The sequence below is a fragment of the Indicator indicator genome, chromosome Z, assembly GCF_027791375.1.
Source record: "Indicator indicator isolate 239-I01 chromosome Z, UM_Iind_1.1, whole genome shotgun sequence".
Classification (NCBI taxonomy): domain Eukaryota; kingdom Metazoa; phylum Chordata; class Aves; order Piciformes; family Indicatoridae; genus Indicator; species Indicator indicator.
The window spans coordinates 8,506,799-8,534,510 of NC_072053.1; the positions used below are offsets into that span (position 1 = coordinate 8,506,799).

At 39.3% G+C, this 27,712-nt stretch overlaps 2 protein-coding genes across 2 annotated transcripts in view; both read right to left on the reverse strand.

Annotated features, from left to right (window-relative positions):
* Positions 1-1,196: 1,196 nt before the first annotated feature.
* FAM151B (family with sequence similarity 151 member B) lies at positions 1,197-11,788 on the reverse strand. Its single transcript, XM_054397224.1, has 7 exons — positions 11,703-11,788; positions 11,509-11,631; positions 11,143-11,294; positions 8,852-9,017; positions 4,626-4,843; positions 2,587-2,722; positions 1,197-1,352 (listed from the first exon to the last, which is right to left on the reverse strand). The coding sequence occupies exons 1-7, from the start codon at positions 11,786-11,788 to the stop codon at positions 1,202-1,204; spliced, it is 1,032 nt and encodes a 343-aa protein (XP_054253199.1). The 3' UTR covers positions 1,197-1,201.
* A 1,201-nt stretch (positions 11,789-12,989) lies between these two features.
* The window catches only part of ZFYVE16 (zinc finger FYVE-type containing 16), a 38,919-nt gene continuing 24,196 nt past the window's right edge, over positions 12,990-27,712 (reverse strand). Inside the window, 12 exon segments of the mRNA XM_054397409.1 lie at positions 12,990-13,261; positions 14,081-14,245; positions 14,936-15,041; positions 15,820-15,982; positions 16,847-16,924; positions 18,500-18,650; positions 19,454-19,558; positions 22,099-22,181; positions 23,888-24,112; positions 24,703-24,858; positions 24,957-25,079; positions 25,594-25,973. Of these exon segments, the coding sequence (XP_054253384.1) occupies positions 13,100-13,261; positions 14,081-14,245; positions 14,936-15,041; positions 15,820-15,982; positions 16,847-16,924; positions 18,500-18,650; positions 19,454-19,558; positions 22,099-22,181; positions 23,888-24,112; positions 24,703-24,858; positions 24,957-25,079; positions 25,594-25,973 (1,897 nt within the window). The 3' untranslated portion in view covers positions 12,990-13,099.

Sequence of the window (27,712 nt, forward strand, 5' to 3'; positions counted from 1 at the left end):
TATACATCAGACCCTTCCTACAGGTGATAAGCAGGGTTGCTATGATTTTAGTTTTCCTCAACGGAAACCAGGAGGATGTTGAAAATAAACATGCTACCACAAAACATGCTACAACTGTTTTGCTGTAAGCTATTTTGGTCTTATTGCCTCTGGCTTTCAGAAAGACTGCAGCAGAATACTTCACAGATCTCTTCAAATTTAGTTTCAAACTTCTGAAAGAACCACCAGCACTTCTCTCTTATAAAGCACCATAGTTTTTTCAATTATATCTGTGATAGCGCCCCGCTGTAATCCATCACAGTGCACGATTACCATAGAACCACAGAATGGTAGGTGCTGGAAGTGGCTTCTGGAGATCATCCAGTCCAAACCCTGCAACAAAGCAGGATCACCTAGAGCAGGCCACACAAGAAGTCTGCAGAGAAGGCTCCACCTCTCTGGCCAGTCTGTTCCAGTGCTCTGTCACCCTCAGTGTAAAGAAGTTTCTCCTCATTCTGGGGCTGAATCTTCTGCGTCCCAGTTTCTTCACTACTCTTCATTTTGAGTGTTGTTTGCCACAGCACTTCCTGTAGTGCGGCTACAGCTGCAACTCAGCCTTCTCATAATCCAAGGACTATCTTGTTGATGGCTCAGAAAGCATGGACACAAGCCATAGTGTGGAATGCAAACTGCCACACTGCAGTTGTGTGGCATCACAAATCCAACTCTCCACACTTACCTAAACAATTTTCTTTTGGCTAGGAGTAGGAACATTACCAATTGCAGTAGCATTAAAAACATGCATCAAGGTAAGGTACAACATAATCCCCTTGGGAACTGCATAGTTCTGTACTTAGTACAGTCCTGACTCTTCTCCTCCTCTATGAAAAGCAAAAAGAGATTTTGGCAGAGATTGAGGATGCCATAGACTCTGGTGAACACAGGATCAGTTAGTAGCTGGTTACTGCCTTGGTTAACAATTATTAGCTGGCTCCATTCTCCCCTTTATAAGCCCCTCAAGTGAATGATAGGGAACATAAATATGATGTGTAAGGAACAATTCTGACCTATTAAAGAAGGCATTAAATTTACATTCGAGTATACTTTATACAAAAACTCCTCCATTAACCATAGCTATGTTCTATACATTTCTTTTGGGAAGGAAAATCCATTTCTCTGATTATGAAATCTTCATATTTAGAGATTGCCAGCTTTCTATCTATTATTCTATTCCTATGGCTTTTTTGAATTCAGAGTTTTGTGGCTCTAAAATATCATAGTAAACTCTACTTTTAGAAAAGTTTTCTCGGATGTAAAGCAAATCTTCCACAGAATACACATCTTCCCTTCCTGTCCAAACTGTGAGGCTGTATCTATATCAAAAGGAGAAAAACAAACAACAAAAAAAGATATGTTATTATCTTATGATAAAGCACGCAAGCAGAACAACACTGCACTACTAAGCTTCTAAAAATATTTATGACTATGGTATGTTTATTTTAGGAATGTAATGAAATACCAAGACCTTCACCTCCTTCACATTTCAAAGTTAAGCAGACACTATTTATGAACTATCATTTTTATATGTCTCTGCCCTCCTCGACCCTCTACACCCAAGCAAGTCATCCTCTACCTTGCAGTAGTTCTACAACAGACAGAGACTCTCCAGTCTTGTCACCTCAGTAACTTCAAGTTACTGGCAAAAGCAATTGCTGGATCAAAATCCTACTGCCAGAAATAGGTGTATCAAACACAATTCACAAGACATACTCTTAGCATAACAATAATTTGAAATTAAGTTCCCAGTTTGAAATGTTTAATTTCAGTTTCTCTCTCAATTAACCACTAAAAATGAGTAAAAAAAACCCACTTTGGTCTTTTTCACCCTGTTGTCTCTAATTACTTAGACATTTTTCATACAAGTCACTGTCTTAATATTTGTGTCTTGGGCTTTGGTCTCGGTTGATGCTTAGGGAACAGCTTTAATAAAGTGTAAGCAAGCAAGCAGGTGAAAGAGATGAGTAGAAGTCAGTATGTACAAAGGAGGCTTCATTGTCATTCCATTGCATGTAAATACGTTTTTTCTATGAAATGGTTATGAGTTTGTAATTATTTTTAGAGGGAAATATTAAGTCAGTGTTTGGAAGCCACTGAATACATTTCAAATACCTCAGCAAAATCAGCTTTGTCCAACCTAAAAATCACCTTCAATGGTTTTAATCACATTGTTACAGGAAATACAGATACTTTACCTAATTAAAAAGTTTTATAGAATGTGTTTAAATTTAATTAATTCCAAATTGCAACATTCAACTACATTAGTCTTATGAAATGTTTATAATGCAATTGGATTACAAGCCTATACACTACCTATAGTAATTAAAAAAGAAGCTTTTGAAGTGTTATGATTTTTAAGAAATTAACAGTGAGCTCTTCTGTATAACACAATAACTGAAGGAATGCAAGAACTGAAGGGGTAAACCAAATGAAAAAAATATTTTCAAAGTAACTGCAGTAAGTATGTACACATAAGTGTGCTATATTCAATATAAACAATTATGTGACATTGTAACAAAGAAAGCTGAAAACAAAGGCCCTCAAACTTACCTCTCTGACTGCTGCATTAACCAACACAGTTCAGATACTGACTGTGGTACCAATGCTGCTCTTACAGGGAAAGTGACAGGCTGGAGCAGTGTACTGCATATCTGAGCCATTTCTGTCACCATCACCCAGTCATAGCCTATAACAAAGACCAACAAAGAATTCCTCACAAACACAATCACTACAATGAATTCTAGAGTGGTTAGGCTGAAAAGTAATGCAAGAGCAAATATGGGTTTTGTGGAAATGATATAACCCTAAAATTAAATTGCAAAATCATTAGAAACAAGTCATTGTCCCAGAGAAGAATTTTGTTAATTGCAGTGTTTTTTACATACGCTTGTAGAATGTGACATTCTCTAATGTCCAGGAAATTATGTCTTTGCTCCCTCTCTAAAAAACAAGTGCTGCTATTCACTACAACATAGACTAGACGTAACTTGACAGTGACCTTTAAAAAAACCCCAGACAGTATGTGAAAAAAGTAGAAAAAAAATTGAACGAATGCAAGAGAAGCTTTCAAATTATACTTGAATGAAGCATGTAAAACATTTTATACTTAAAAACTGCTAAAATCAAGTGATCTCAAATGCTTCGAGCACCTGCTGTCGATGTTTTTACATGCACTGGAGCTAATTAAAATGATACTCGATAGTCACAGAATCACAGAAGGGTAGGGGTTGGAAGGGACCTCTGGACATCATCTAGTCCAACTCTCCTGTCAAAGCAGGTTCACCTAGAGCAGGTCACACATTTTGAATGACTCCAGAGATAGAGACTCCACCACTCTATCCCTTCATCCAGGTCACTGACAAATATATTGAACAGGACTGGACGCAGAAGTGACCCCTGGGGTCACCACTTGTCACAGACCTCTAACTAGAGGAGGCAGCATAAATAGCCTTGCTGAAGTCAAGGTAGACAACACCCACTACCCTCCCCTCATTCTTTTATTTCTGCAGGCTATGAAGATCTTGACTTCAATAACAGTTATTATTTTTTTCTCAAGAACACATATCATGACTGAGGAGGCCTAACACACCAAATCTTCAAAACCCAAATGTTGTTGGGCAAACAGCAATCTGTAGTTGGAATCAAACAAGCTGTCTTACAATACACCCTTGATGAGCATCACCATGAACTGAAATTTAGAACGGAGATAAAGTTACATTTATTATAAAACATTGCTCAATAAAATATTTCAAGTAAATTGTTTCCAGCAGCTTTTTACTGCAGTGGAAGTATTCTGCACAGTGTACTACACAGTTTAATAAAATTATTGTATTAAATAAAATCATCATAACACAATATTAAATCTTGATAATGAACAACTGGCAATTTGGAAAGGTGTGTGATTTTGCTGTTGTAGTCACAGACAATATTGGCTACTGCACTCAAATGGATGTGCACTGCAGTAAAACACCCTGACAAAGCAGCTATGAGAGGATGGCTGTGAAAAGGACACTAAGATAAAGTTCAAGTTGGGATTAGCATAAAACCCTCTGATTAGATTCTCAAAAACGAGATTTTAAAAAGTGTAGTGGGTGGCAAATTCATTGCAAGAATTCAACTATTCAACAGAAATTAAATGTTAAAAACAATGCTGACCTACAATTTGATTTCAGTTATTCACTGCAAAAGCACACACTTAGGTTTCTGAATTTCCAGCTAACGTATTTTGCTTAAGGAAGTGTGCCAGAACTCCCATTACCAAACCAATGCTCCTAGGACTCAGAGACCAGACTACCTAAAATAGGGTTTAAACAATTTGTCCCCTAGAATCTCTCAGTATGGCCAAAGCAGTTGAGGAATACATTACTATTTAACAACAAAAATGTATTTTTGTATACATTTCTGCTGCAACTCAAGCACTGAAGTAATTGCTACAAAACACTATCAAATACACAGCAGCAAATAACTCTTTTTATATTCACTATTATTTGCAAACTGGCAGGTGGCATATAGCTTATCTTTAACCAGTTATGAAATGAGTTAGAAGAAAACAGACTATGCAGTGTAAACATTGTATCTTCTACCTTTACCTTTATTGTGTTTGTCAGGGTGCCAGCCAGTCGTCCATCCAAGCGATAAGGTTACGTTCGGGAAAAACGAAGTGACAGTGTCAAGGAAGCTTTTTGCATCCACTGCAGCATTACTTCCATTAGGCCCTGGCAGGACGTCTGCATTGATCCAAACAGGTCGCCTCAAATGCTGCTTCATGTGTTCAAGAAGCTCCAAGGAAGGCTTCACAGCTTCTAGACTGTACCAGTAACAGACAGGTGAGATGAGACACCTCACTTGGAATGAAGATGGGAAATGTACAGTACATATGTAGATGGATACGTAAGCCAGAGAGCAAAGGCTGAGAACTCTTTCAACCACAAGGTGACTATTATTGCTGGTGGAAGGTAACATAAGCCTCTTTTCCCTCTGCTGTTCAATATGAACTACTTTGTGGCTCTCATCTCACAGCTCTTTTGATTCCTGACCTGTTAAGACCTAGATGGCACTGAATTAATAGGAAAGCTTTTAATTTAGGAAGCCACTGCAAGGTCTAACATTCCTGTAGTGGCTGTTTCTGTGCTCAGGAATGTGGCATAGTAAGGGCAGCATGAAGCACTCTGCCCATCATATGTTCACTATTAAGTGAGCAACTAATGCAGCACCACTTGTAAGCATTTAACAAAGCACCTTTGTCACACATTCTCACTGATTTCTCAAATCAAAGCTAAAAGCAGAACTAGAAGGAAAAACAATAACCTTTCTCTATCCCACTGAAGTGGCAGTACAGTGGAAGGCAAGGAAAGGAAAAGTGGAATAATGGGGGAAAGAATGAAAATATACCTTTTTTGTCCTCTCACGGTAAATTAATTAACACTCTATATTAACATTCAGAAATTTAAAATCATTAAGGTCAGAGTTGTGATTTTGTTACTAATATTCATCCTGTGAGTTGTGAAAAGCTCTAAATAAGCCATCTTTATCTTTTCCTCAAAATCTTGTGGTGACCTGACAAGGTGCGAGCCTACAGAAAATTCTTCATGTTCCCCAGCTAGTCTCCCTGTTCAACATCCAAACTGGTCCCTCTGGGTGTCACAGGACCACCAGGAAAAGGAGCAGAAAAATAATCATAGAAACTTTTCATTTGGAAAAGACCTTTAAGACCATCAAGTTCAACCATTATCTAACTTGACCAAGTCTGATGCTGACCCGTGTCCCTTAGCACCGTATCTAGGTGCCTTTTCAACACCTTCAGGCATGAGGATTCAACCGTTTGCCTGGAGAGCCTATTCCAGCCTTTGATAACTCCTTCAGTGAAGACATGTCTTCTAATATCCAACATAAACCTCCCCTGGTACAACTTGAGGCCATTTCCTCTTGTTCTATTACTTGCTACTAGGGAGAAGAGTGAGAGGCCCAAAACTAAACACAGTATTTGAGGTGTCCTGAGGTGCCCAGTGCTGAGACCAAGGGCACAATCACATCCTCACTCCTGCTGGTCACACAGTTCCTAATACAGGCCGCCTTGGCTACCTGCTGGCTCATATTCAGCCACCTGTCAACCAGCACCTCAGGTCCTTTTCTGCTGGGCAGCTTTCCAGTCACTCTGCCCTGAGCCTGTAGCATTGTCTGGGGTTGCTGTGACCCAAGTGCCTTGTTGAACCTCATACAACTGACCACCTGTCCATCTGTCCCTCTGTAGAGCCTTCCTACCCTCAAGCATATCAACAGAAGGCACTGTGAAGAGCAAAGAGAGGACCACAACTGCTCTGCGGTACTCAGATATAAACCACAGAATATATGCTCCACAGGTGGCTGTTTGAGCCATAGAGATGATGGTTAACTGCTACCATGTTGACCCAACTTCCAGGCCATTTTATCTTCCCAAATCCTAGGTGCGTATCTCCAGTTTCTTATACCAGGACTGATGCTTGCCTTAGCAGCAGTGCCTGAGTTGAGGGACATATAGCGGCAACCAACTATTCCTACTGTTTTGTAAGGATGGTTCTGTACCAAGTTATTCCCTAATCTGACTCTCAATGAAGTCAGATGAACTGGGTCAGGATCTGTGGCCAAAATGGGATGAGAGTAAGTTAGCTCTAAAGCCAAAAATTGTTACTCTAAACTCTGAGCATACTGTGTTGTTTCCTGTGAAAAGTAATTGTGTGCAATTTAACTTTTGTGTTGTTAAAAAAGCTGCATAGAGGCAGGAATTCTGCTCAATGCTTTTAGTCAGTAGTAGCTCAAGTCTTCTCAGAGAAAAGCTAGCGATGGCTTGAGATAACAATATTGGCTGAAATATTTCTCATCCTGTCTGAGGCCCGAACAGTTCGCATTTTCCCATACAGAAGAGATGGTCAAAGCCAGTGGAAAGCCTTCCTTTATGCTACAAAGTACAAGATAATATAAAGAGAAAAAAGCCTAAAGTATTATCTCTTGAAACGGACAACAACAACAAAAAAGCCCTGACAGCACTGTTTTTGACTGCATGGTATTTGGAAACTTCAAACATGTTGCTGACTCCATGCTGGAATGACTGGCATTTTTTGAGTGGGATTCTGCAGTCCTTTTGCAGGACACATTAATTCCTGCAGATAAAGCCAGCAGGAAATGCAATTATGCGGTGAAGGAAGCTGACAGGAGAAATATACAAAATATTTTTTAAAATGCTGTTGAAATAATCTTCAAAACTTCAGCAATGGTATCTAAGAGATATTATCCAGAAGAACTTCAAATTCTGTTATCACACATTTGACTGTATCTGCTCTGTCTGCCTGTGTTTTTTTAAAATGCTTTTATACAATTAAGACTTATAATGCAATAGAACTTCAAAAGCCTTTTAACAGTGCTGCATTTAGCTGGAAATTCATTTTGGTAAAGTGAGTAGTAGATGTTCTCAAATTAATTTAAACGATAATTCAAGCTGCAAAACCAAAACAATAAACTCAACAAGTAAACCTAAACACCTACTTCTCTTGTCCTTTCCCTTCTCTGCCCAGGCAGATACTTACAGATTCTATAACAATAAAAGGATTTAGCCTGGTCCCACTTTTTTTTTTATTTTCATGAACTTTCACATAAAAACTGTGACTGCATTACACAGAACAACAGGTACACAACAAATCACATTTTACAATAACTTAGTTTGCCTGGGTTTTTTTTGTTTTTTTTTACAATAGCATACTTAGGCTTTGATGTGGAGGTAGCTTCTCCATTTGCTGCAAAAACATACATTGCATGTGCAAGTTTGGACAAAGTTGATGTTAGGAGCTTCAGAGGAGTATGTCTGAAATCACAGCTCATTTTGAAACCCATTTCAAACTTTTCAAGGCCATCTCATGGGGTTTTCAGGTGCATTTTCCACTAAAGACAATGAAAGAGCTAATAGTTAAAATGATAAATGAAGCACTGAAAATTTAGTAAGGCCAAAGAACCTGAATTTACTACAATATATATGTGCACATTACAACACAAAAAGCAAGACAACTTTTTGTGCTAGGAAACATGCTGAAGAAATCTACCACATCATGTGTGCTTTGAGATCATATACTCAAAGGAGTACACCTAATTCCTAAGCTGAGATGTCCCCATTAGATTGTTAGTATTGGAGATGATAAGCAAACACAACTCATCTCACTTGGGATGCCAGGGAAGCTCTGGGAAGGTAAAGATACTCACACAGGTTTTGGGAAACGTTTTTAAATTGCCATGAACTTCAGCAGACCTGGAACAGGAGTTGGCTTTTCAGCAAGCTTTTCAAGCTCCTTTAAAAACCTTGGCATTTTCATTTCCCTTCTATGGTAGCAAATGGCACCATGAATGCTGGGTGACAGCAGAAGAGACCCATGTGCTGCCAGGCAGAGAGACAAGGGGACTCAACCCCCTTTGCAGCCTGGGAGCCATGGTCTGACTTCCCATTTTCTTCCACAGTTTCTTTGCAGAAGATGACAAAGGAGCTCTCCAGACAAGCACTATTATTTCAGTTATGCAGATGGAAGAACTTTGCTCAAGAGCAACTCAGTAACTAATTCACTAAATATTAAATTATTATTTGTTTGAAACATGTTTAAACCTTTCATTCTTGCAACTCATTTAGTAATACTGGCTATATTTACTCATTTTCTGTTCAGTAAGGAATGTATTGCACTAAATTCCACAATAAGAAGAAAGTTTGGTCTACTGTCACCAAAGAATAGTTAGTGCTATTGGTAAAACTGTTAATTAGTAAGAATGCAAACAATACAAAACTCTTTTTGTCTTGAGATACCTCTTAAAATCCAGCTTGATGCCTTTATCTGTGTTGACAATCTCTTGTAGCCATTCCTGCAATGTGATGTCACTGTCTGTTTCAGGTGGATGAGCCATGATAGGGTCTCCATTTTCTCCCTGGCCACCACGAAGAAGAACATCTGCTTCTATCATGTGAACATCACCTGTTGATTTAAAAATCCCAATGCTCTAACAGAAGCAAATCCAGTAGTGGCAGTGTCTGCTTCAGAGCTGCAACTACAGGCCAAGTCTTTCTACACTGGACTGTGCACATTTCACCAACGTCACCCAGCACAAACTGCTACACATGAAGCCAGAGACATGCTTCCCTTTGGGTATTTCCATGACTGCACTCAATCTACCAGCATATGAGAGTTTCTGTAGACAACATTTAGCCAAGTAATCACGGGTGGTTTCTTCCAGCAAAATGAATATCCAAAATGTGAATCCACTCTTGCTACCTTTCAAATCTTTTCTAAAAGTCTCTGTTTGGAAGCCTGTTTTAAGTGGAAAAAAAAGGTAACCAGAAGATCTTAACACTGGCAGAGACTGAGTACTCCCCTTGTCTTATTCTCAGAACTGACCAACCCATCTCGGTCACAATTTGAAAAAACCCAAAAAACCAGTCATCCAGCTCACCAGCAACATCTGCAGAGCAAATGGTAGCTGAAACAGAAGACAAGTGAGTGGAAATTCCAGAAATGCTGCAAGCTCTTGAAAACAGCTTCCTACAACGAGAAGCATCTGAGAGTCTGGGCAGTGCTTCCAGCTTTGCAGAAAATTTAACATACAGTTACTTAGATAAAATAGTAATAAGAAAAGATTATTATTATTATAAGGACAATATAAAGCAAATTACATAGAAAATTACATAAATAATATATTTCTCCAATATTCACATAAACTAACTTAAAATCCACTTAAATTAACTGCTCACAAATAACCTGAAATACTTAAATGTCTTGAACAGAAGGAAAAGCAGTAATAAAATTGTCCTATAGAATCTAAGAAATATTAATTCTGTGTATTGCAACATTACACAATTTCAAGCCATCCTACAAAGACCTAGAAGAAGATCCACATGCATAAGGCCAAAACCTCCTGGGAATCCTTAAGTGTTTCAGAAACGCAAGACAAATTTCGCAGCACAGCCCTGAGAAAGCTGTCACAAGCAAATACCTACCTTTGCAGCACTGCAGCTGGTAGGCTGGCACCTGGGGCAAAGCCAGCATGAGTTACAGCAGTTTCCCATGAGGACTTACTCCACCACCTGCTGCCCTTCTAACAGCACTGATACTGAGCCTCTTTGGATGGAGGGATGAATGAAGAAAGTGAAGGAAAGAGGGAGAGATGTTTGATCAAGTAATTTCCACAAACAGAAGTGTCAGCACAATGGAAAGGCTGATCAACCATGAGACCAAGTAGGAAACAGGGACAACTTGGCTCCTGTTGTCCAGGCTGGCTATCAGAGAGCTGAGGTTCAACCCAAATACGACTACATCAGAGAAAGCAGTTTTATTTGCAGTGGGTTTGTGCTCGCCTATGCCAAACACTCCACATAAGCTTAGCTCCAGTGTGTGAAACCAGAAGACTCCTTAACTGTGGCTCTGGACTGCTGATGAGGGAAAATGAGCTTTATTAATAGATCTGAAAGACTGACCCACCGGAGGGCCAGCATGCTTGGAATTATAGAAATTTTCAGGTTGGAAAAGACCTTTATATATAATATCACAAAGTCCAACTGTTAACCCACGACTGCCAAGTCCAGGGCTCAATCATCTCACTAAGCAGCACATCTAAGTTTTCGGTATCTCCAAGGATGGTGCTTCAATTACTTTCCTAGGCAGCCTGTTGCACTGATTCACAATCTTTTGGAGAAGAAATTTTTCCTAATGTCCAACGTAACTCTCACCTGACACAACATAAGGCGATTTTGTCTTGTCCTATCACTTACTACTTGGAAGATGAGACCAATCCCCCACTGTCTCCAACCTGTTTTCAGGGAGTTGTAGAGGGACAGTCTCCCCGCAGCCTCCTTTTCTCCAGACTAAACAACTCCTCTCAGCCGCTATGGGGAGCGGTCTGGGCTCTAGACTAATCAATCGAGTTCGCCTAATAAAATGATACCACCCCCGAACCTTGCTTGCCATGTCAGCCTTCGCACACGACCGTCTTGTGAAACGCCTCACCGAGTCCCAGACCGGGAGAGCCTCCTCTCCCCGCCAACCTTTCCCATAACGCAAGGCGGCAGCCCGCAGGCAGGGAAAGCCGCCCGCGGCTCACACTTACTTCTTGCGGCCTCCACAACTCGGGCCTTGCTGTTCGCGGCGTGGAACCACCTGACGGCCGCCCCGTCCCTCGCTCCGATGCGTTGAAGCCTCAGGAAGTGATCCACCGCCTCCCGGCTCCAGGCGCCTGCGACGGCGCGAAGGGAGAGCTCACTTCAGAGAGAGCTCCGCCGTTCGGCAGGGCGGGCCCCACGCCCCTGTTCCGCGGGACTGGGACCGCAGAAGGCCCAGTCACCGCCACACAGCTCTTACCCTGAGCCTCGTCTGCCATCGCCTTGCCGGGACCCGCCCCTGATCTGAGATGCCCGGCGCCTTCCGGGCCGGCGGACAGCGAACGCCGTTGCTCCCTGCCGCTGAGGGAGGTTACGGGGAGTGCTTCCGCAGGAACCGGAACCGGCGGCCCGCCAGGGCACACCGGCTGCCGCAGAAAGGGGGCTGCAGGGAGTCTCCAAGAAGCTCTGAAGCCGAGGCACGCCCACCGAAAAGTTGTCTTTTTTAAGTAACAAGAAATCAGCTAAATGCCGCTTTGTTAACTTTATTGATCGTTATTAGAAATGGTACAGGCTAAGTAGCAGAGTCAGCCGTTCACTTGCTTCCTCGACAGTCCTGTGGCAGTTTGGTTTCAAGCAAGGACGGGTTTTGCTCATGCTGCAGATGCTATGGTCTTAAGTAACCTCTGCCCCTGACTGCAGTTGCTCTCGTTAATTACCTCAAATGCAGCCTCAGTTTCCTCCGGGACAAGATGTGAAGTCTGAACCCTTACAGAAACAGCATTTTGAAGCATAGACTACAGCAGAACAGATTAAGTTAAGTAACAAACTGTTTTTGATACAAAACCACAAAATATCCCCTATTAGCATTATGAAGGCATCAAAATTTAAATTATCTTACTATAAAATAGTACCAGCACTTTTAATGAAAACAATACAGATCTTACATTGCTTTGTTTTGGTTCTGTGATGTATGAGGGTGTGACACTCACCAACCCCAAATTTGTAGTTTGTTGGACCTCAGTACAAATCACATGTCTCACAAATACATAAATAGATCTTAACGACCCGATATCAAAAATACTTACTATAGAAGAATCTCTGGTATATGAAAAAAACCCAAAACAATCTGTTAATGAAAATTCACACTTAATACATCAAATCTCCCTGTAAGGAAAGGTGGTTACTAGGAGATGGCAAAAGCAGAAGGCATGAGCAGAAAAGATATTGCAAAATTCTTGCCTGACTTATTGCTAAATGTAGATTACATCAAGGATAATCTGGTTTTATACTGCTTCTTGAAAAGTCAAATTGTATTTGGACTTCCAAGCAGCGAGTAAAGAGAAATAAAAGAGTATTTACAAAAATAGCATCCATTCAAGTTAGATAAATACAAAAAACCCCAATCGGTTATTCTGTAGAACTAATTCAGAGCATATGTTCTTGAAGTACCAGCACTGAATCTTACCATTAAGGCCTTCCAGTAGCATTCATAAAGACACCTAACACAATCCTTCATGCTGACTAGAAACCTGCAGTCAGCTACAGATCTCAAACTTGAATCTTACATGTCAGGAAAGCAATTTTGTGCCAGCTTCTACTTAAGAAGCATATGCTGCAGAGATTAGATGTAGCCACAGCAAATTTTAGTAATACATTTATCTGAGGTTAAGAGGCAAGACAGTATGGCTTAAGGGTACACTACATATAATAAATGCTACAACTATGTGAAGAGGTAAACAAAAACCTGCCCTCTTCTGCACCTGTATTAAGTGTAAACTTTCAGAATTTCAGGAAACATTACAATTCTGTGGCAAAATAACCAGAGGGGACTTGAAGGTTTTGAAAAACAGTTTGAAAAATCTATTGAAACATAATAGGTTTAGAAACTTTAACATTTTTAGTGTGTGTAGCATCAAAACTTTGGTGTTCATATATAGCAAATCAGTGTATTTCCTGTAATCAGCCTCAATGCAGACGTTCGACAATGAAAAAGAGTAATTCCAATTTTAGTGGTAGACTTTCAGGATCTAACATCCTGCTATGAATCACAGGAACCAGGGTACTGTCCAATTCGTTTAGATAGTTCTGTGGAAGAAGGCAACATTCAGATCCAGCGACGTACTCAACCTAGAAGAAAAGCACATTAATGTTGACATTAACACTTTTTATATTAACAAGACAATACAGAAGTGCAGTGTCTTGGAAAAAGATGGTTTCAGCTAGCAAGATGTGACTACACTGAAACACATGCAGCTGGATGGGTTTTAAGGTCAATCACGACCAATTCAGCTTGCCATTGAGAAGCATGCAACATGCTTCATCTCCCAGACTGTTTCAGTCTGATGTCCAAAAATGATATTATATCTTAGTATTATAGCTACTATTAGATTAATTTCAAAATATACTACTGAAAACTACATTTTTAGAACCGTATTTCCAGATTCTCTCAAAAGAGACAAGGAAGTGCAACACAACACGTTCAGAGGTAGGGAACTGAACTGTTCTGCTGTTTTGCAATCTTTTTAGGGGCATCACTGGCCTTTCCTCCCTTCTCTTCCACCCTCAGATGGGCAGAGCTGTCCAGATTTTGGTGCAAACATCCCTTACTGAATTACTACGCAAAACCAATAGAAAACTATGCACTTTGAGAAAGGCAGCATCAGAAAATCAGTTCCATGATTCTCTAAATTGGCTCACCTTGGAGGCACATGAGTGCCAGACAGAATTTCAACTAAGAAAAGACTGACAACTTACTGCAAACAGTTATTAGGGCATTTGGGCAGGAAACGAATCAGAAATTTCTTTTGAGAAAAATGGGTTCTTGAAACAGCCTCTTAATGGAATTTCATTCTCAGTCTGGATCTGAGTTGGGTAAAAAACTAAAAACATTCGGAAAGAGACTCAAGGTCTTTCCAAGAAACAGTGCAATACAAAGTGAAACATTACCGTATCTGCAGCAACAGAAACTCGTATGCCTATCTTATTCATCCCACTATCTTTCAAGCTGCTAATGTGTGGGCAAAGAGCAGTACTGCTGCCAGCAGCAATCTCTTCAGCAAACAGGCGAAGAACAGGATTGGTCAGTTCATGGTTGTTCACAAAATAGTATACCTGAAATTACAGAAAGCATAAAAATAGTCAGCAGCCTGGCAGAGCAGAGCAAGCTATAATGCTTGTTTGCTTGCATAGCACTCTAACATTTCACCTATTTAGTCAAAATAGATACATGGTCATAGGAATATCCTGACTATTTATTTATAGTTATCAATGTTAACAGACTGTCAGTTGTCTTCAGAGACAAAAAATGAAGTATGCAGACTTCTCACACAACCTACAGAATCATTTAGGCTGGAAAAAGACCTTCAAGATCACTGAGTCCAGCCATTAACCCTACTCTGCAAAGTCCTTCACCAAGCCACTTCCCCCCAAGCGCCACATCAACACAGCTTTTAAACATATCCAGGGTGATACACTCAGTCACCACCCTGGGAAGGCTGTTACAATGGCTGACAAACCTTTCAGTGAAAACATTTTTCCTAATGTCCAGCCTTAACCTCTCCTGGTGTAGCTTTCCATTCCCTCTTGTTCTATTGTTCTACCTGGGAGAAGAGACCAACACCCACCTCATGACCAGCTTCCTTCAGGTAGTTGTCAAAGACTTACGGAGAACATTTTGCCTTTCTGCATGGCTATACATCAAATACATTCCTTACTTTAATGGTATCACTCAGTAGGATCACCTTACCACTTAGCTATTCTAAACAGTAGCAAAAAGGCTCAAGAACAATGTCATTTACTAACTTCAGTACAGTTCAGAGCTTTCCCCATTCCTTCAAAGTTTCTGTCTTGGAATATTTTTTCACTCAGAGTTCCTTCCATTGATAGTCCATCCACAGGGCTTAAAATTCTGTGGAAGATAACTGTATGATTAACAATTAAAAGCAGCTTTTATTATTATGATTGAATAACTTCTACGAAAATAATGTTTAGCCATCCTTAAAGGCTATTTAAACACTTACAAGAAAATGAATACAAAGAAAACAAACAATGCTTACTTGATTAAAAAAAATATTCTTACAGGTATAAAATAAGCCATCTTATGTAAAGCTACTGTTTGTTCTAATTGATCTGGGAATCCACAGAAAAACACATACCAAGTCAAACCTGCAGCCCCAGCGACAGTTTAAGAGAGAAGTTTCAAGATGGTGTTGCATAATTAAGGTTTAAAGCTATGTAAACAAGCATTTACATTACATCCAGTAACAATGTCTTACATCTCATTTTGCTTGTTGAATGCTGGCATCCCAAGCAGTAAATGGACAAGGACAGTTCTATGCACTTCCAAGCCCCTCCCTAAGAAGGAAGCTGAAAGGGATAAATTGTGTCCTCACCCAAACTCACTACTTATTTGATACAGGACTTTTAAAGGAAATTGAGAGTTTGCACTTTCTCTAACAGCTTCCCAGAGAAAACTGTATTAATTTTGATGAACTGCAAGCAAAATTATCTGTTAGTGACATCTAGAGGATGGCAGTTACTTTATCATTCTATACTCTCTGAAGTTTTAGTATCCAGTACTTTCAATAAAAATATTTTAGATTAACTTCAAGACATCAAAGGTGGTTATTTGAAAACTGCAAGAGCAAGAATTGTCCTGAGATGCTTTACTATGCTAATGTACTTACCTTTTGTTTGTTTGGTCTTCATCTTTTACCCAGCAAATATCTACACATTTCTTTACTTTGCCTGTATCCGTTTTGGAACAAATAATTTTATAGTCCTTCTTGTCTCTTAATGCCTTACGTAGGTTTTGCAAGATTTCTGTTGTTACATGTACTATTATTCCATCTAGAAGAAAATCAGTTTAAATTTATCTACAGAAGAAGTTGCATAACTTTTCAGTAGAAACTTTGCTTGAATTCTAGCAGGACCAACCTTCTCCTATGGCTTGTTAATAGATGCATATCAAATGAACTCCATCCCCCAACTACAGCATTAAATGTTACATCAAAGAAGATCCTTTCTTCAGACAGAATTAAGTCAACAGAATTAAAACTAAAAGGTCAATCTTAGACTAATCTTAGAAGTTTTTCATATTTGTGTCAATATATGCCTTTCTTAAGGGGGCCAACAAGAAAGCTGGTGAGGGACTTTTTAGGGTGTCAGGTAGTGATAGGACTAGGGGAAATGGAAAAAAAGTAGAAATGGGTAGATTCAAATTGGATGTTAGGATGAAGATTTTCACCATGAGGGTGGTGAGACACCGGAACAGGTTGTTCAGGTGGTAGAAGCTCTATCCCTGGAGGTTTTACAGGCCAGGCTGCATGTGGCTCTGGGCAACCTCATCTAGTGTGAGGTGTCCCTGCCCATGGCAGGGGGGTTGGAACTAGATGATCCTTGAGGTTCGTTTTATGATTCTACACTTTCATCAACAAGGCAATGAAAATTGTTCCACATATAGACAGCCATAAAGGAAAGACTTCTGCTGACTAAGGCAAAACCAGTTAAAATCTACTACGTTTTTTTAAAAAATACTAGGTGAACTAGCATTTTTTATCAGCATTTATTTGCAGCAGGTCTACAAAGGTAAAAATGCCAGAAAGAAGAAGTTTAGCTTAGTGAGCAATAAAGATCTTGTACAAGACTTCTGCTATTTATTTATCATTTTTAAAGTTCCCTTTAATACAAAACCACATAGGACAAAATTATTACCTTCAATTGTAGTGTATTTAGCTGGAAGTCTTGAAGGTGAACTTGCCTCTTTGAACACCACAAAACTTGCACTGGTAACTAGATAGAGTAGGAACAAAAGTGAGTACAGCTTTGTATTATTCAAGTTTGTCATTGCTAACATTTAACTCACATTCTTTGTTTACAAAGGCAGGCAGAAAAGGTACTACTGTGCTGAAATTGCTATTAGAAATTCCTTACTGACAGGATGATATGAAACATTACTCTCTAAAGAGAGAAGAATTTTTTCCAGTTGGACCTTGGCAAAAGAGATTAGCTTTGTTAACTTATTTGGTGAGTGCATACAGTATCCTTTTAAAATATTTGTGAGAAGCCAACATAAGCAACCCAAATAAGCTTTCATATACAAAGAGTGGGCTTGGTTGAAGAAACAGCGGTGTGGCATTTTCTTTCCTTGGGTGTTTTTTTGCCTTTTTATCCCCCTTTAAAACAGACATGCCACTTACACTTCTAAATTTAATTTACAGGAGGTATTCCTGAAGTTTAGATATATTCAGTGGCACGAAAAGCAGTTCAAAGAAAAGACAACATAAAAGTGAACTTCCATGCTACAAACCTTTGCATAAATTTGTTAGTTACACACAGTACTACAAACAAGAACATGCTAAGTAGCTACGCACAGAACAAAATTTAAGGGTTACACCAGAGATGGTAAGAGCATGGTCCCCATCAGTCTGGAATTCCCCCCTCCAAATGGGCGTTGTTGAAAAGCATGACTCAGATGCAGAGCTGTATTGCAGAGATGTATTAGTTTCAGAACTTAAAAGGTACTTTTCACTCCTCTCTGCACAGGTGGTTGCATCACTTTGCTAGGTGAGTATAGAGGTACTCACTGTGACCATATTTGCATACATTTGGTTATCGAGACTGTATGTTTACAGATATAAATATATTGCCCAATTCACACTATTATTAAATCTAGGTTTTTGAAGTATGTAAGTAACGATGTCTGAAAATGTAAACTACATTAATAACATGCAAGAAACAAAGAGGAAAAAAGTATTAATCTCTACTTAACACTATACTTGTAAAAGGTAGGTCATTGTTGATACAAACAAGCAATATTTTATTTCACATTTAAATTACTATGCTGCTTTGTAGTGGTTTGAACCACATAATATGTGAGTGTATATATATACATATATACACACACACACATATATATCCCACCATAAAAAACATGAATTACAACTGCTGCATTTACAGCTGTGCTGCATTGCAACCATGGAAAAGGGGAACTAATCACCCTCTTGCTTTTATGGTCCTTGAGTGGGCAGCTGCATTTTTGCGCATTAAGGGATTTGGACAGGTATTCCTTTCTCTTCTGTTCTCTACATATACTGGTGTAACCTGATACCTTTGTAGCAGAGGAGTAAAATACTCTGTGTAAATCATCTGAAAACTCTTCCTCCACCTTTTTTTTTCTCTTCCTTTTCTCATCTCCTGCTCAGGAGTGAGGAGGCAGAAGGGGGGAAAGTGGGAAGAGATATCTTAACAACCACGTCATCTTAACAACCTTGTGGGATTAAGTATTGTCCTTTAAGCCTAATATGAATGTACATTTCTGATCTGGAAATGTATTTTTTTCTCCACAAGCCAAACTAGACATCTTACCTCTCCTAGGACATCCAGTAGCACTGACTGTTTTAGTCTGATAGAGGCCATCTTCACCCTGCACACACACTAAGTAAGAATCTGCCTCATTACTAGGATTTGCTCCAATAATAATCACATGTTCATCAGAAGAATCTATCACCTTCATTACCTGTCAATACAAAATCTGTTGTTAAACCGAGAGATCTCACTCTGCAGCACTCATTTGAAGCACAAGACATTAGAAAAAATTCACCTCTCAAAACAAATACCAAGAATTACTAGCCAGTTCCTGGGAGTCTGAATGAGGCAGTTTGCCATGACTAGCTGGAGGAACACTAAGCATGATCAAAACTGAGTTGAGAGGATGAAGAATTTCAGTTGTAGGGATTTCATTAGTATTAAGGCATTATGCCTTGTAGAGTTTACTGTCTAGGTTCATGGTGGGTTTTTTGTTAAACCTGAAGGAAACAAATTGTAATAAAAACTACACTGAGAAGAAAGTTTTTAACTTTTAAGCATAAAGACATCATCAGTAAATAAGGGATAATCCTTGAAGATATGTGCTAAAAGATTTTGAAGCAACTGCTGATTTTTCACCATTTAACATCCTAAACCTTGACTTTTTACTTATTATCCACCTCCCAGTGTATGGAGGAAAAAGAAAATGTGTGCTCTGATAATTTTATGCCCTCTGCCTCCCTCATCACATGTTTGCATCAGTTTGAAGTTCAAAGCATCTACTGCACAGCAAATCACAGAGTACTCTAAAGAGCTGCTAGCAAGTCAACAGTTCACTTCCAGAACTGCATGGAAAGTGAACACAGAATAAAAACATTGCAGTCTCTGAGAATCAGTCTCTTTTTTTATTTCTTCCTTAAAGAGCTCATATTAAAGATGTGACCGGTATTATATGAAAAGTAAAAGACTAAAGCAGTTTAGATTAGAAAACTAATTGAAGATGGTTTCACTCACCTCATTATACTTCCTTAGGGGTATTTTAATACAGCATCTATCATCTTCCAGGTGAACAAACAGGTTGTCTATGGTATCCACAGTATACTGATCATTTGCAAAGTCCTAGACAAAGTTTTTATGTTAGCAGAAAATTAAGTGTAATTTTCTTACCCATTGTAACAAATGTTACCCAGATAGAAGTACTTTACATACATCTCTAAGACCTCCAAGGAATCATGACAGTTAAGGGTGCCTAAAGACTGAAGTGATCATTTTTTTCCTACTGTGATATATGTGAAAGAGACCTTAGTGAATACATTAACAAATTTATCCCTTTCACATGGTAGCTCTGTTTACTCGTGTGTTATTTAGACTGTGGCTACCTTATGCACATTAGGGTCTTACAGAATTTTACGTAACATGATACTTCAACACCCTCCCTCTCCGATAGAAAAGCAAAGCATGGAAGCCAGCATCTGGGTCAGTTTGTTTCCAGGCTCATACCCTGTCCCCTACAGCTCTAACTTGTTGAGCTATAGCTTGGAATACTGCACTGTTTTTTGTACCTTTCTCTGACAGAAGTTACCATCCATCATCTCAGCCACGTCTGCAAAATTTCTCTACTCTGTTTTATTTCAGAAGAACATTAGGTATAAAATGATCTCATTTGCCTTTGCTAGCTCAGCTGAAAGAAAAAAAGAGTTAGAAAAGGCTCTTGTCACCAGCTGAGCCAGCTAATCAGTATCTTCTCCAAACAGCTGTAGCAAGAAGGGTATTTTTTTGAATGCATCTCACTGCATCGCGAAGTTCAACTGAACGGGTGTTGTTGTAGCAATATTAAGGATACACATCACAGGTGCCCTTTGCCTCTATCGTTTACCACTACCTCAGTCTCTGTATCTTTACTCCAGAATTTGCACCCCAGGTAGTTAAAAACAGAACATCAAGAGAACATTCCGTAGTCATCTTACGATGATTGAAACTCCTGCTCCAGTGAGCTAGTCCTGCCTATAAGCATAAACGAACTGCCTGCTTCAAGCAGACACTAGGAACACAGCAATGAAGGAGAATTAGAAAATAGCTGAAAATAAACTCCATAGAAGCCCCCTTCAGCAGCAGCACAACATTAACAGTCCTCTGAAGTCCAAGGATGCAGTTCCACATTAGTACTGGCACTTCACCTATCAGGCAGGGAGATGCCTCATGTAATTAAGATTCCTTCATCAAGAAAACACATGATATTTTTCAGATGGTGCAACTCCTCTCATTGATGCCTCATGTAATTGGACATCAACAGTGACAAAACCAAAAGAGGGCCAAAGACTGCAGTTTCATCTCAGCTGTAATGGCCTCCAGATTCTTAGACAAGGGATTAGTGATCAGCTAAATACATAAAATTCTTTCCATCTCCTTAACACCATCATAAAAAAGTGCCATAAGGCTAAGTTCTAAATTTTAGAAGAGGAAGGTTACTGGTCAGAAGTACAAGCTTACTCAAAGTTTAAATCCGGAAGTTTGCCATCTGAACGCTTACCAATATCTAAAGGGTAGGTGTCAAGAGGATGGGGCCAAACTCTTTCACTGGTACCCAGTGACGGGACAAGGGGCAATGAGCACAAACTGGAATACAGCAAGTTCCACCTAATCACAAGGAAAACCCTTTCCTGTGAGGGTAGCAAAACACTGGTACAGGCCGTCCAGAGAGGTTGTGGAGTCTCCTTCTCTGGAGAGATTCAAAACCTGTCTGGATGCATTCCTGGAGAATCTGTTCTAGAAGAACTTGCTCTAGCAGGGAAGTGGGACCAGATGATCTCCAGAGGTCCCCTTCCAACCTCTACCACTCTCTGATTTTGGCCTCAGGTTGTGCCAGGGAGATTCAGGTTGGGTATTAGGAAAAATTTCTTCACAGATATGGTTATCAAGCATTGGAAGAGGTTGCCCGCTGAAGTGGGAGTCACCTTCCCTGGAGATATTTAAAAGATGCATGGGTGTGGCACTTAGGGGAATGGTTTAGCCATAGTGGCTTATCAGTAGTCATGGGATTGCAAGCGTAAGGTGGGCAGCTGGACTTATTTTAAAGCTCCCTTCCAACCTCAATAGTTCTATGATTCTGTAAAACAAAATTATTTGTGCAACAGAGGGAAAAATTCCTCAAGGAATGGCATAAATTCCAGATTTGACTTATTCTGATGATTTTGCCAAAAATTTCTTCACGTAAGACAGTCAGACTGGTTAACTGTGGTAAGGTTTAAGTTACTGTGACAAAGTAATTACTCTTACAGCTAGACCATAGCATTTGCCTGTCAAACCTTCACATTTAAAAAACATCACACTTCAGACCAGAACTACTGCACCACACCAATGCCTAAAAGAGAAAAATGCAACTGAACAACTACCAGCTTCAATGTAAATGTCAACATTTTTCTCAACTATTTAAAAGCCATTTCTTACTACCAGAACTAATGTGTAACAATATAATGTGAAAGATACAGCTTTCCTCACTCACTCATGCTCCTAAGGAAGTTTCAAGTCAGGTATGAAGAACAACCATAATCACCCTTTATCTTTGCCAAAAATAATTGCTTTTGAGAGTGAGAGTTTTGAGGATATTTTGCATAATCTAAATTACAACATGAAGGGAAGAGATAAGAATATTTACTCACAGCAAGTACTTGAAAAATTGTGCATCCGATCTCTGCAAACATCGGTTTCCGCTCTCTGACACTTAGTAGAGGCACTGGATATGCTAGGGTCATGGATGAAAAGGGAAAAGATCAGTATTTACCTATCACCAACCGGAAGGCTTGCTAATCCATTTACTTACTTCTAACTTCAGCTACAGCCTGTGCTTCTTAATCTCCATATCAGAGAACTCAAATGAACTGGAGCCCCGGTCTGATTCTGTCATGGGCTGTTGCTCAGCCCCCTGCATGGTTTCCCCACCCACAGCTAAATTCTACTGCAGTGTCATCGCCTGGAGTCATTGTGGCAGAGACTTGCTGCTGCTTTCATGTGCTTCGTCAGCTATATTCTTGGCAATAGGGTATATGGATGGAAACATCGTGGATTTAGTCTTTAGGTCACCAGCTGTGTGAGAAGTTGCAAGGCTTCAGACTTGCTTGAATAAGAATACTGTACAGGTTAATATCTTCACTTGGTGTGAGAGCATTGTTGTAGAAGTACCACTTAGTAGTGATAAGCAAGAACAGAGCAAATGAGGTTGTTAATACAAAGAAACACATTTTCAAGCTCCAGGACTGCAACGGGACACACATGCAGATGGAAACTAGGGAAGGCAAAGAGATCACTGACCACAATACAAAGCTGTATCTGTCAGTGTATCTGTCAGGACTGTGAGGTTAAAGATATGAAACTGGTAAAAGAAAAAGAGCAGTTGCTTGGAAAGAGAAAGAAAAATGACAAAGAAGCTACCATCATTGTCAACATGCAGACAGAAACCTGGACATCAGAAATCCACCACCAACTCAATAAATAACAGTGAATGACACGTATTTGTGGACTTGGAGATACTAGAATTTTAGGCTTATTTATAAAAAAAATGCATTCAGGTCATGAAATTTGTGTATGATAATCTTTAAAATCTGTTCCACTTAAGCAGCTGCTGCATGCTGCACCTTATCTAATGTCCTGCTCTCTACATCATAAGCAGCAGTACAACAGGAAAGAAAACAGCACCTGTATGGCTAAATAAGATGTTGGCATTATTCAAGCAAGTACACAAGCTGCTCTGGAAGGCCTTTAGGACAGTATCTAATTTCAGGTCTTGCTCAAGCTAGCTTTATCTGTTCCTCAAGGCATTAGGAATCTGCATAAACACTTTCCTTTGATGAGCCTGCAGCAGAGTCTTACAAGTGACAGATTCACGCTAACTGTATGGGAAAGCATCAGCCTGCAACAGACTGTGGAAGGTAATTACCACATGGAAGTTGTGTCTCTGCACAACCTCTGGTCCACATTCCATGGTCTCCGTCCACTTCTTTGAAAGAATGCCTGCTGCACTTTTACAGGCCCAGAGATTAAAAATGTATTAATTAGTAAGTTATCCTTATAAGTGATGAATACTTCTATCCAATTTATGAAGTAGTAATATTTTGATGATATATTTATGTTCACTAATTTAATTCAAAAAAACCAATTTGTCAGCTGTAAATTTGGTTTATTAACTTCCCTTCAAATTTTCCTCCTGTGCCAACAAGTGTCAGACATAGTCTACTGCTGTGAGTTTGGATTTCATAGCTTTCTTATCAGCTAAGAGGAGAAATAAGAATAAATCAAGGAAGTCTAGCAGGACAATGACTTCACATGTATGAAACTTCAGGCTTGTATGAGTGTAAAATAAAACCTGCAAAGAAATATTTTTCTTGTCTAAACACCTTGTATTTTCCAGCAGAGACTTTACATTTATACATGTTTTAAAATGTTAAAACTTACTCTCAAATTCTGCTCCCAAGCTAGACAATAACCGGTTTGGAAAAGCTTTCAGCCAGGGTATTTCCAGCTTGTGGATGAGAATGCCACAAAGATAGGGTTTATCTGGTAGAATCCGATCATCAAATTTCTGGTAAGTTGGTGAAACAAAAAGGAATCCTCCCCAGTCTTCTGTACCAAGGAACTTTTCAGTAAAAGTAATATTTCCCATGTTTTTTATTAACTTTCCTGTAGAAAGAGGAAAAGCATCTTTGCACATCTGGATAAATAATACATTATGGCAAGAAAACTACTCTAACCAGTGGATCCTGACAGACATGTAAGCCATACAGCATCTCTCATATCTTCCCAGAAGTCTGACAGATACCTAAACCTGAGTGCTCTATATTTACTAATTAAATGAACTTTAATATGAAACGAGTTTTTTTCCAAACAAATCCGCAAACCACTGTTCCAGCAGACACTAGTTGATGATCTGCTATTAACATGCCTCAGATATATATCTATGCATCACAGTATTATACTTCTAGCAAATTAAGTTCTAAATATCATTGACTAAAATACTTGTATCCAGTGTCTCCAATACAGTCTGACTGAACAACATAAAAAAAAAAAAGCTACCAACAGGATGTTTACAGGATTACAAAACAAAACGTTTTTTTCTTTTTTTTTCTCTTTGTTATTTAGAACCGAAGGCCAACACCAGAATCATTAGACACACACAAATGCTTTTAAGAAAAATTAGGTATTGACTTGCAGCTTTAAATATCAGCAAGAAGACATTAGAAAGCAGTAAGTCAGCCATTCAAGTTACATACCGTTCATTGCATCCTTATAGATGTCAGTAAATAATTTGAACATTTCAGCTGGAAAGATTTCTTCTTTTGGTAAACACTGCAACAGAATCATAATTTCCTCCTGACCCAAACCATGCAGTCCAGTTGTTGAGAAGTACCAGCACTTTTTGGAACAATCTTTAATTAAAAAGACAGACAGGCACCACAATAATACTGTTCTCCACTCAGAAAAATAATAGCTAGATTTAATGGAAACAAAAACGTGCGCTACTTACAAGTCATTAGCTTGACATTTACAAGCAAGTTTGCATTTAGGATAAAAGTTACTGGATAAGGACTGCTTCCCGCAAGAAGAAAGATGACCTGTTGGCGAGATGGCTGTTCTTCCACCAGAGGATCTAAACAACGTCATGCACAATTTAGTTCAAGGTATCAGGCAACTACTTAACATAAGAATTACAGATCAAAGCATAGCAAATACTGTCCCATCCTATCTTAAAAGAGTGGTAATTATTCTCAAATTCAGAACCACTACAGAGCTATCAATGATTAGCTTACCCTAGGAGTCAAGGAATGTATAAGAGTAAGGCAGGAACTTGTTACAAAGGTGCACACTAGTTTTAACATTCATTTGGTAACTACTGAGTAATTGTGTACACTGTCTCCTCATCCATATACTGGTATTGGTAAGTAGCATCAGTGAACATTCACTATTATAATTCATGTAAGTGATGAAGCATTCTCTTCCTAAAATTGACCTTATTAATGATGCACGTTCAATTACCAACAATGCAATGTTCAGCAAATAAATGACGTTAGAATTGTATTGAAAGAAAAATTATATACGCACAAGTTCGCATTCAGAAATCTTGTACAAAGAGAATAAATATTAACAATTTTCTCTAATTTTACCTTTTCCTTTCTCACTCACTGCAAGCAGAAGTGGTGGCAGTTGATCACCATCAGGAACAAGGCTGATTGCTTTACTGACACAGTTTTCAACACCACAGAGTTGTCTGTAACGTGAAGGACTGGGTAACATAACACCCACAGCCTGAGGAATTGAACTGCAACTAGTGCCCACAGCTTCTGCAGTAGAAGAATACTCTCTAGTTTCTGGAGTATCAAATGTGTATTTGTGTGCCATCTTGACTGGGCCTGCAATAGCTTGCTGTGCATCATCTGAAGAGAAAGAAGATTGTAATCCCTCCATTCTTTTAACTAGATTAACTTCTTCAACAGGTTCTGGATTTACATTGGTTGATACATCATCTGCCTCTGGTTTTGCAGCCTATGAAGAAGAAAAATTAGAAAGTTCACACTCTTGTCTCACAACAGCTCAACTTCTACTACTAGCATTCTAGAAGCAAAAAGAGAAGTAGGTCTATCATATATACTGAGTACGCATTCCCAGTCAACAAGGAGAAAGCCAACAAATATCTCCCGGATCTTCTCTCCTGCCATGCCATCTTTAGGAGTGTTACAGTGAGAGCTGGAATCCCCCTCCCACACTGACAACAACCAGGCTATCTCAGTCTGGAAGCACATGAAGCTGTATTTACAGGCAAAACTACAATCTATAATGAAATGCAATGAATACGTACAATCAACAGAAAAACAACAAAGCCCCCTGGCTTCGAGAAGGGCTGTGCTTCTTCCCCTCCCCCTTCCCAGAGCAGGCAAAAGGGAAGAAAGCCAAGATGGCGAGAGGTTTGTTAAACTTAGCTTGTCAAGATCAGTATGGGAGTGTGTGTTATTATATCCAGCCAGAAGAAGAACGGAGCTGACAGACTGAGAGAAGATGGACTGCCTGTACCTTGTTTTGAGGACTGATTCTTAAACATTTCTATCTCTCCAATGGAAGTGTTTAGAATAATCATTATTTTGCTTTCTTACACCCAGTGGTGATTTATTTACATTCTTTCACTTTTCTGCTTGAACTTTGTGGGAAGAAATTAAAGACAGTCTTAAAACTCTTGCAAGGAGTCACATTAGGTGAAGATGTATCATTCATTTATTTGTTCAGGAACACAAAATTCCTATCACAGTGCTGAAGATTAATTCTTGAGCATACAACAGTCAGATATAACACAATCAACAATAAACCAAGTACTCTCCAGGAATCTGTTTAGTATTACTGTTTCCCCACTCACAGCGACTGAACACTGCCATCATTGTAACTTGCCCTCACAGGGATTTGCCGATGTATTTCTATTTCTGCATTATGCACTGGTAGCTGAGCCCAGCATTTTATAGTCTGATTAATTCCCATTTTGGAGTCAAACCTATGCTGCACCCCCAGCAAAATAGATATGACAAACTATGAGCACAAGTATGAGCTGCCAAAAAATCCAAAACATCATGAAGTGTGCCAGTGGCTTTCAAGTAGGATGAAAAGTATTTATTAACAATCCTCACACTCTGTGCTTGCTGTGTTATAGTTCTCCTGGTATTCCATCAGCTTCCAGCAAATACTATAAAAGAGAGGGAGGGAAAAAAGTTATAAAGAAAAGGGGAAAAAAATGAGAGGAGGAAGAAAAGGGAGAGCGGAAAAAAAAAGGAACCCCCAAAACAACACTCCACAAACATTAGACAAAAACATGACTAAATTGGCCTCTGATAGACTTGTCATGAGTTTAATAGTGTTTCGTAACAGTTTATACTTCTGAGCTGCATTGTGTCCTGTAGCAGTATGCTCAGGATTACGTGCCACCTTGTAAAGTCCATCCCTTGCTTTAAGGCTGCAGTATGGTGGTCCTGTTTGAGCTTTGAAGCTGCATACAACAACCTGATGGTACGGTTATTGTTTCCCACTCGCTCTGCCCATGCTGCTTTTAATTTTAGGCATTGCTCATTTTTTTGCATGTGGAAATAATCTATTCTTTCCCCAAAGTGGAAGACACTGTAGTGTATTACTGCAACTTACTGGAACCCTTCTTCAAATGAAGCTACATTCCATTCTTCATGAATTAAGGCTGCTTTACATGGTATACACCTAGTAACTGTTCATATCCTCCATATACATATAATA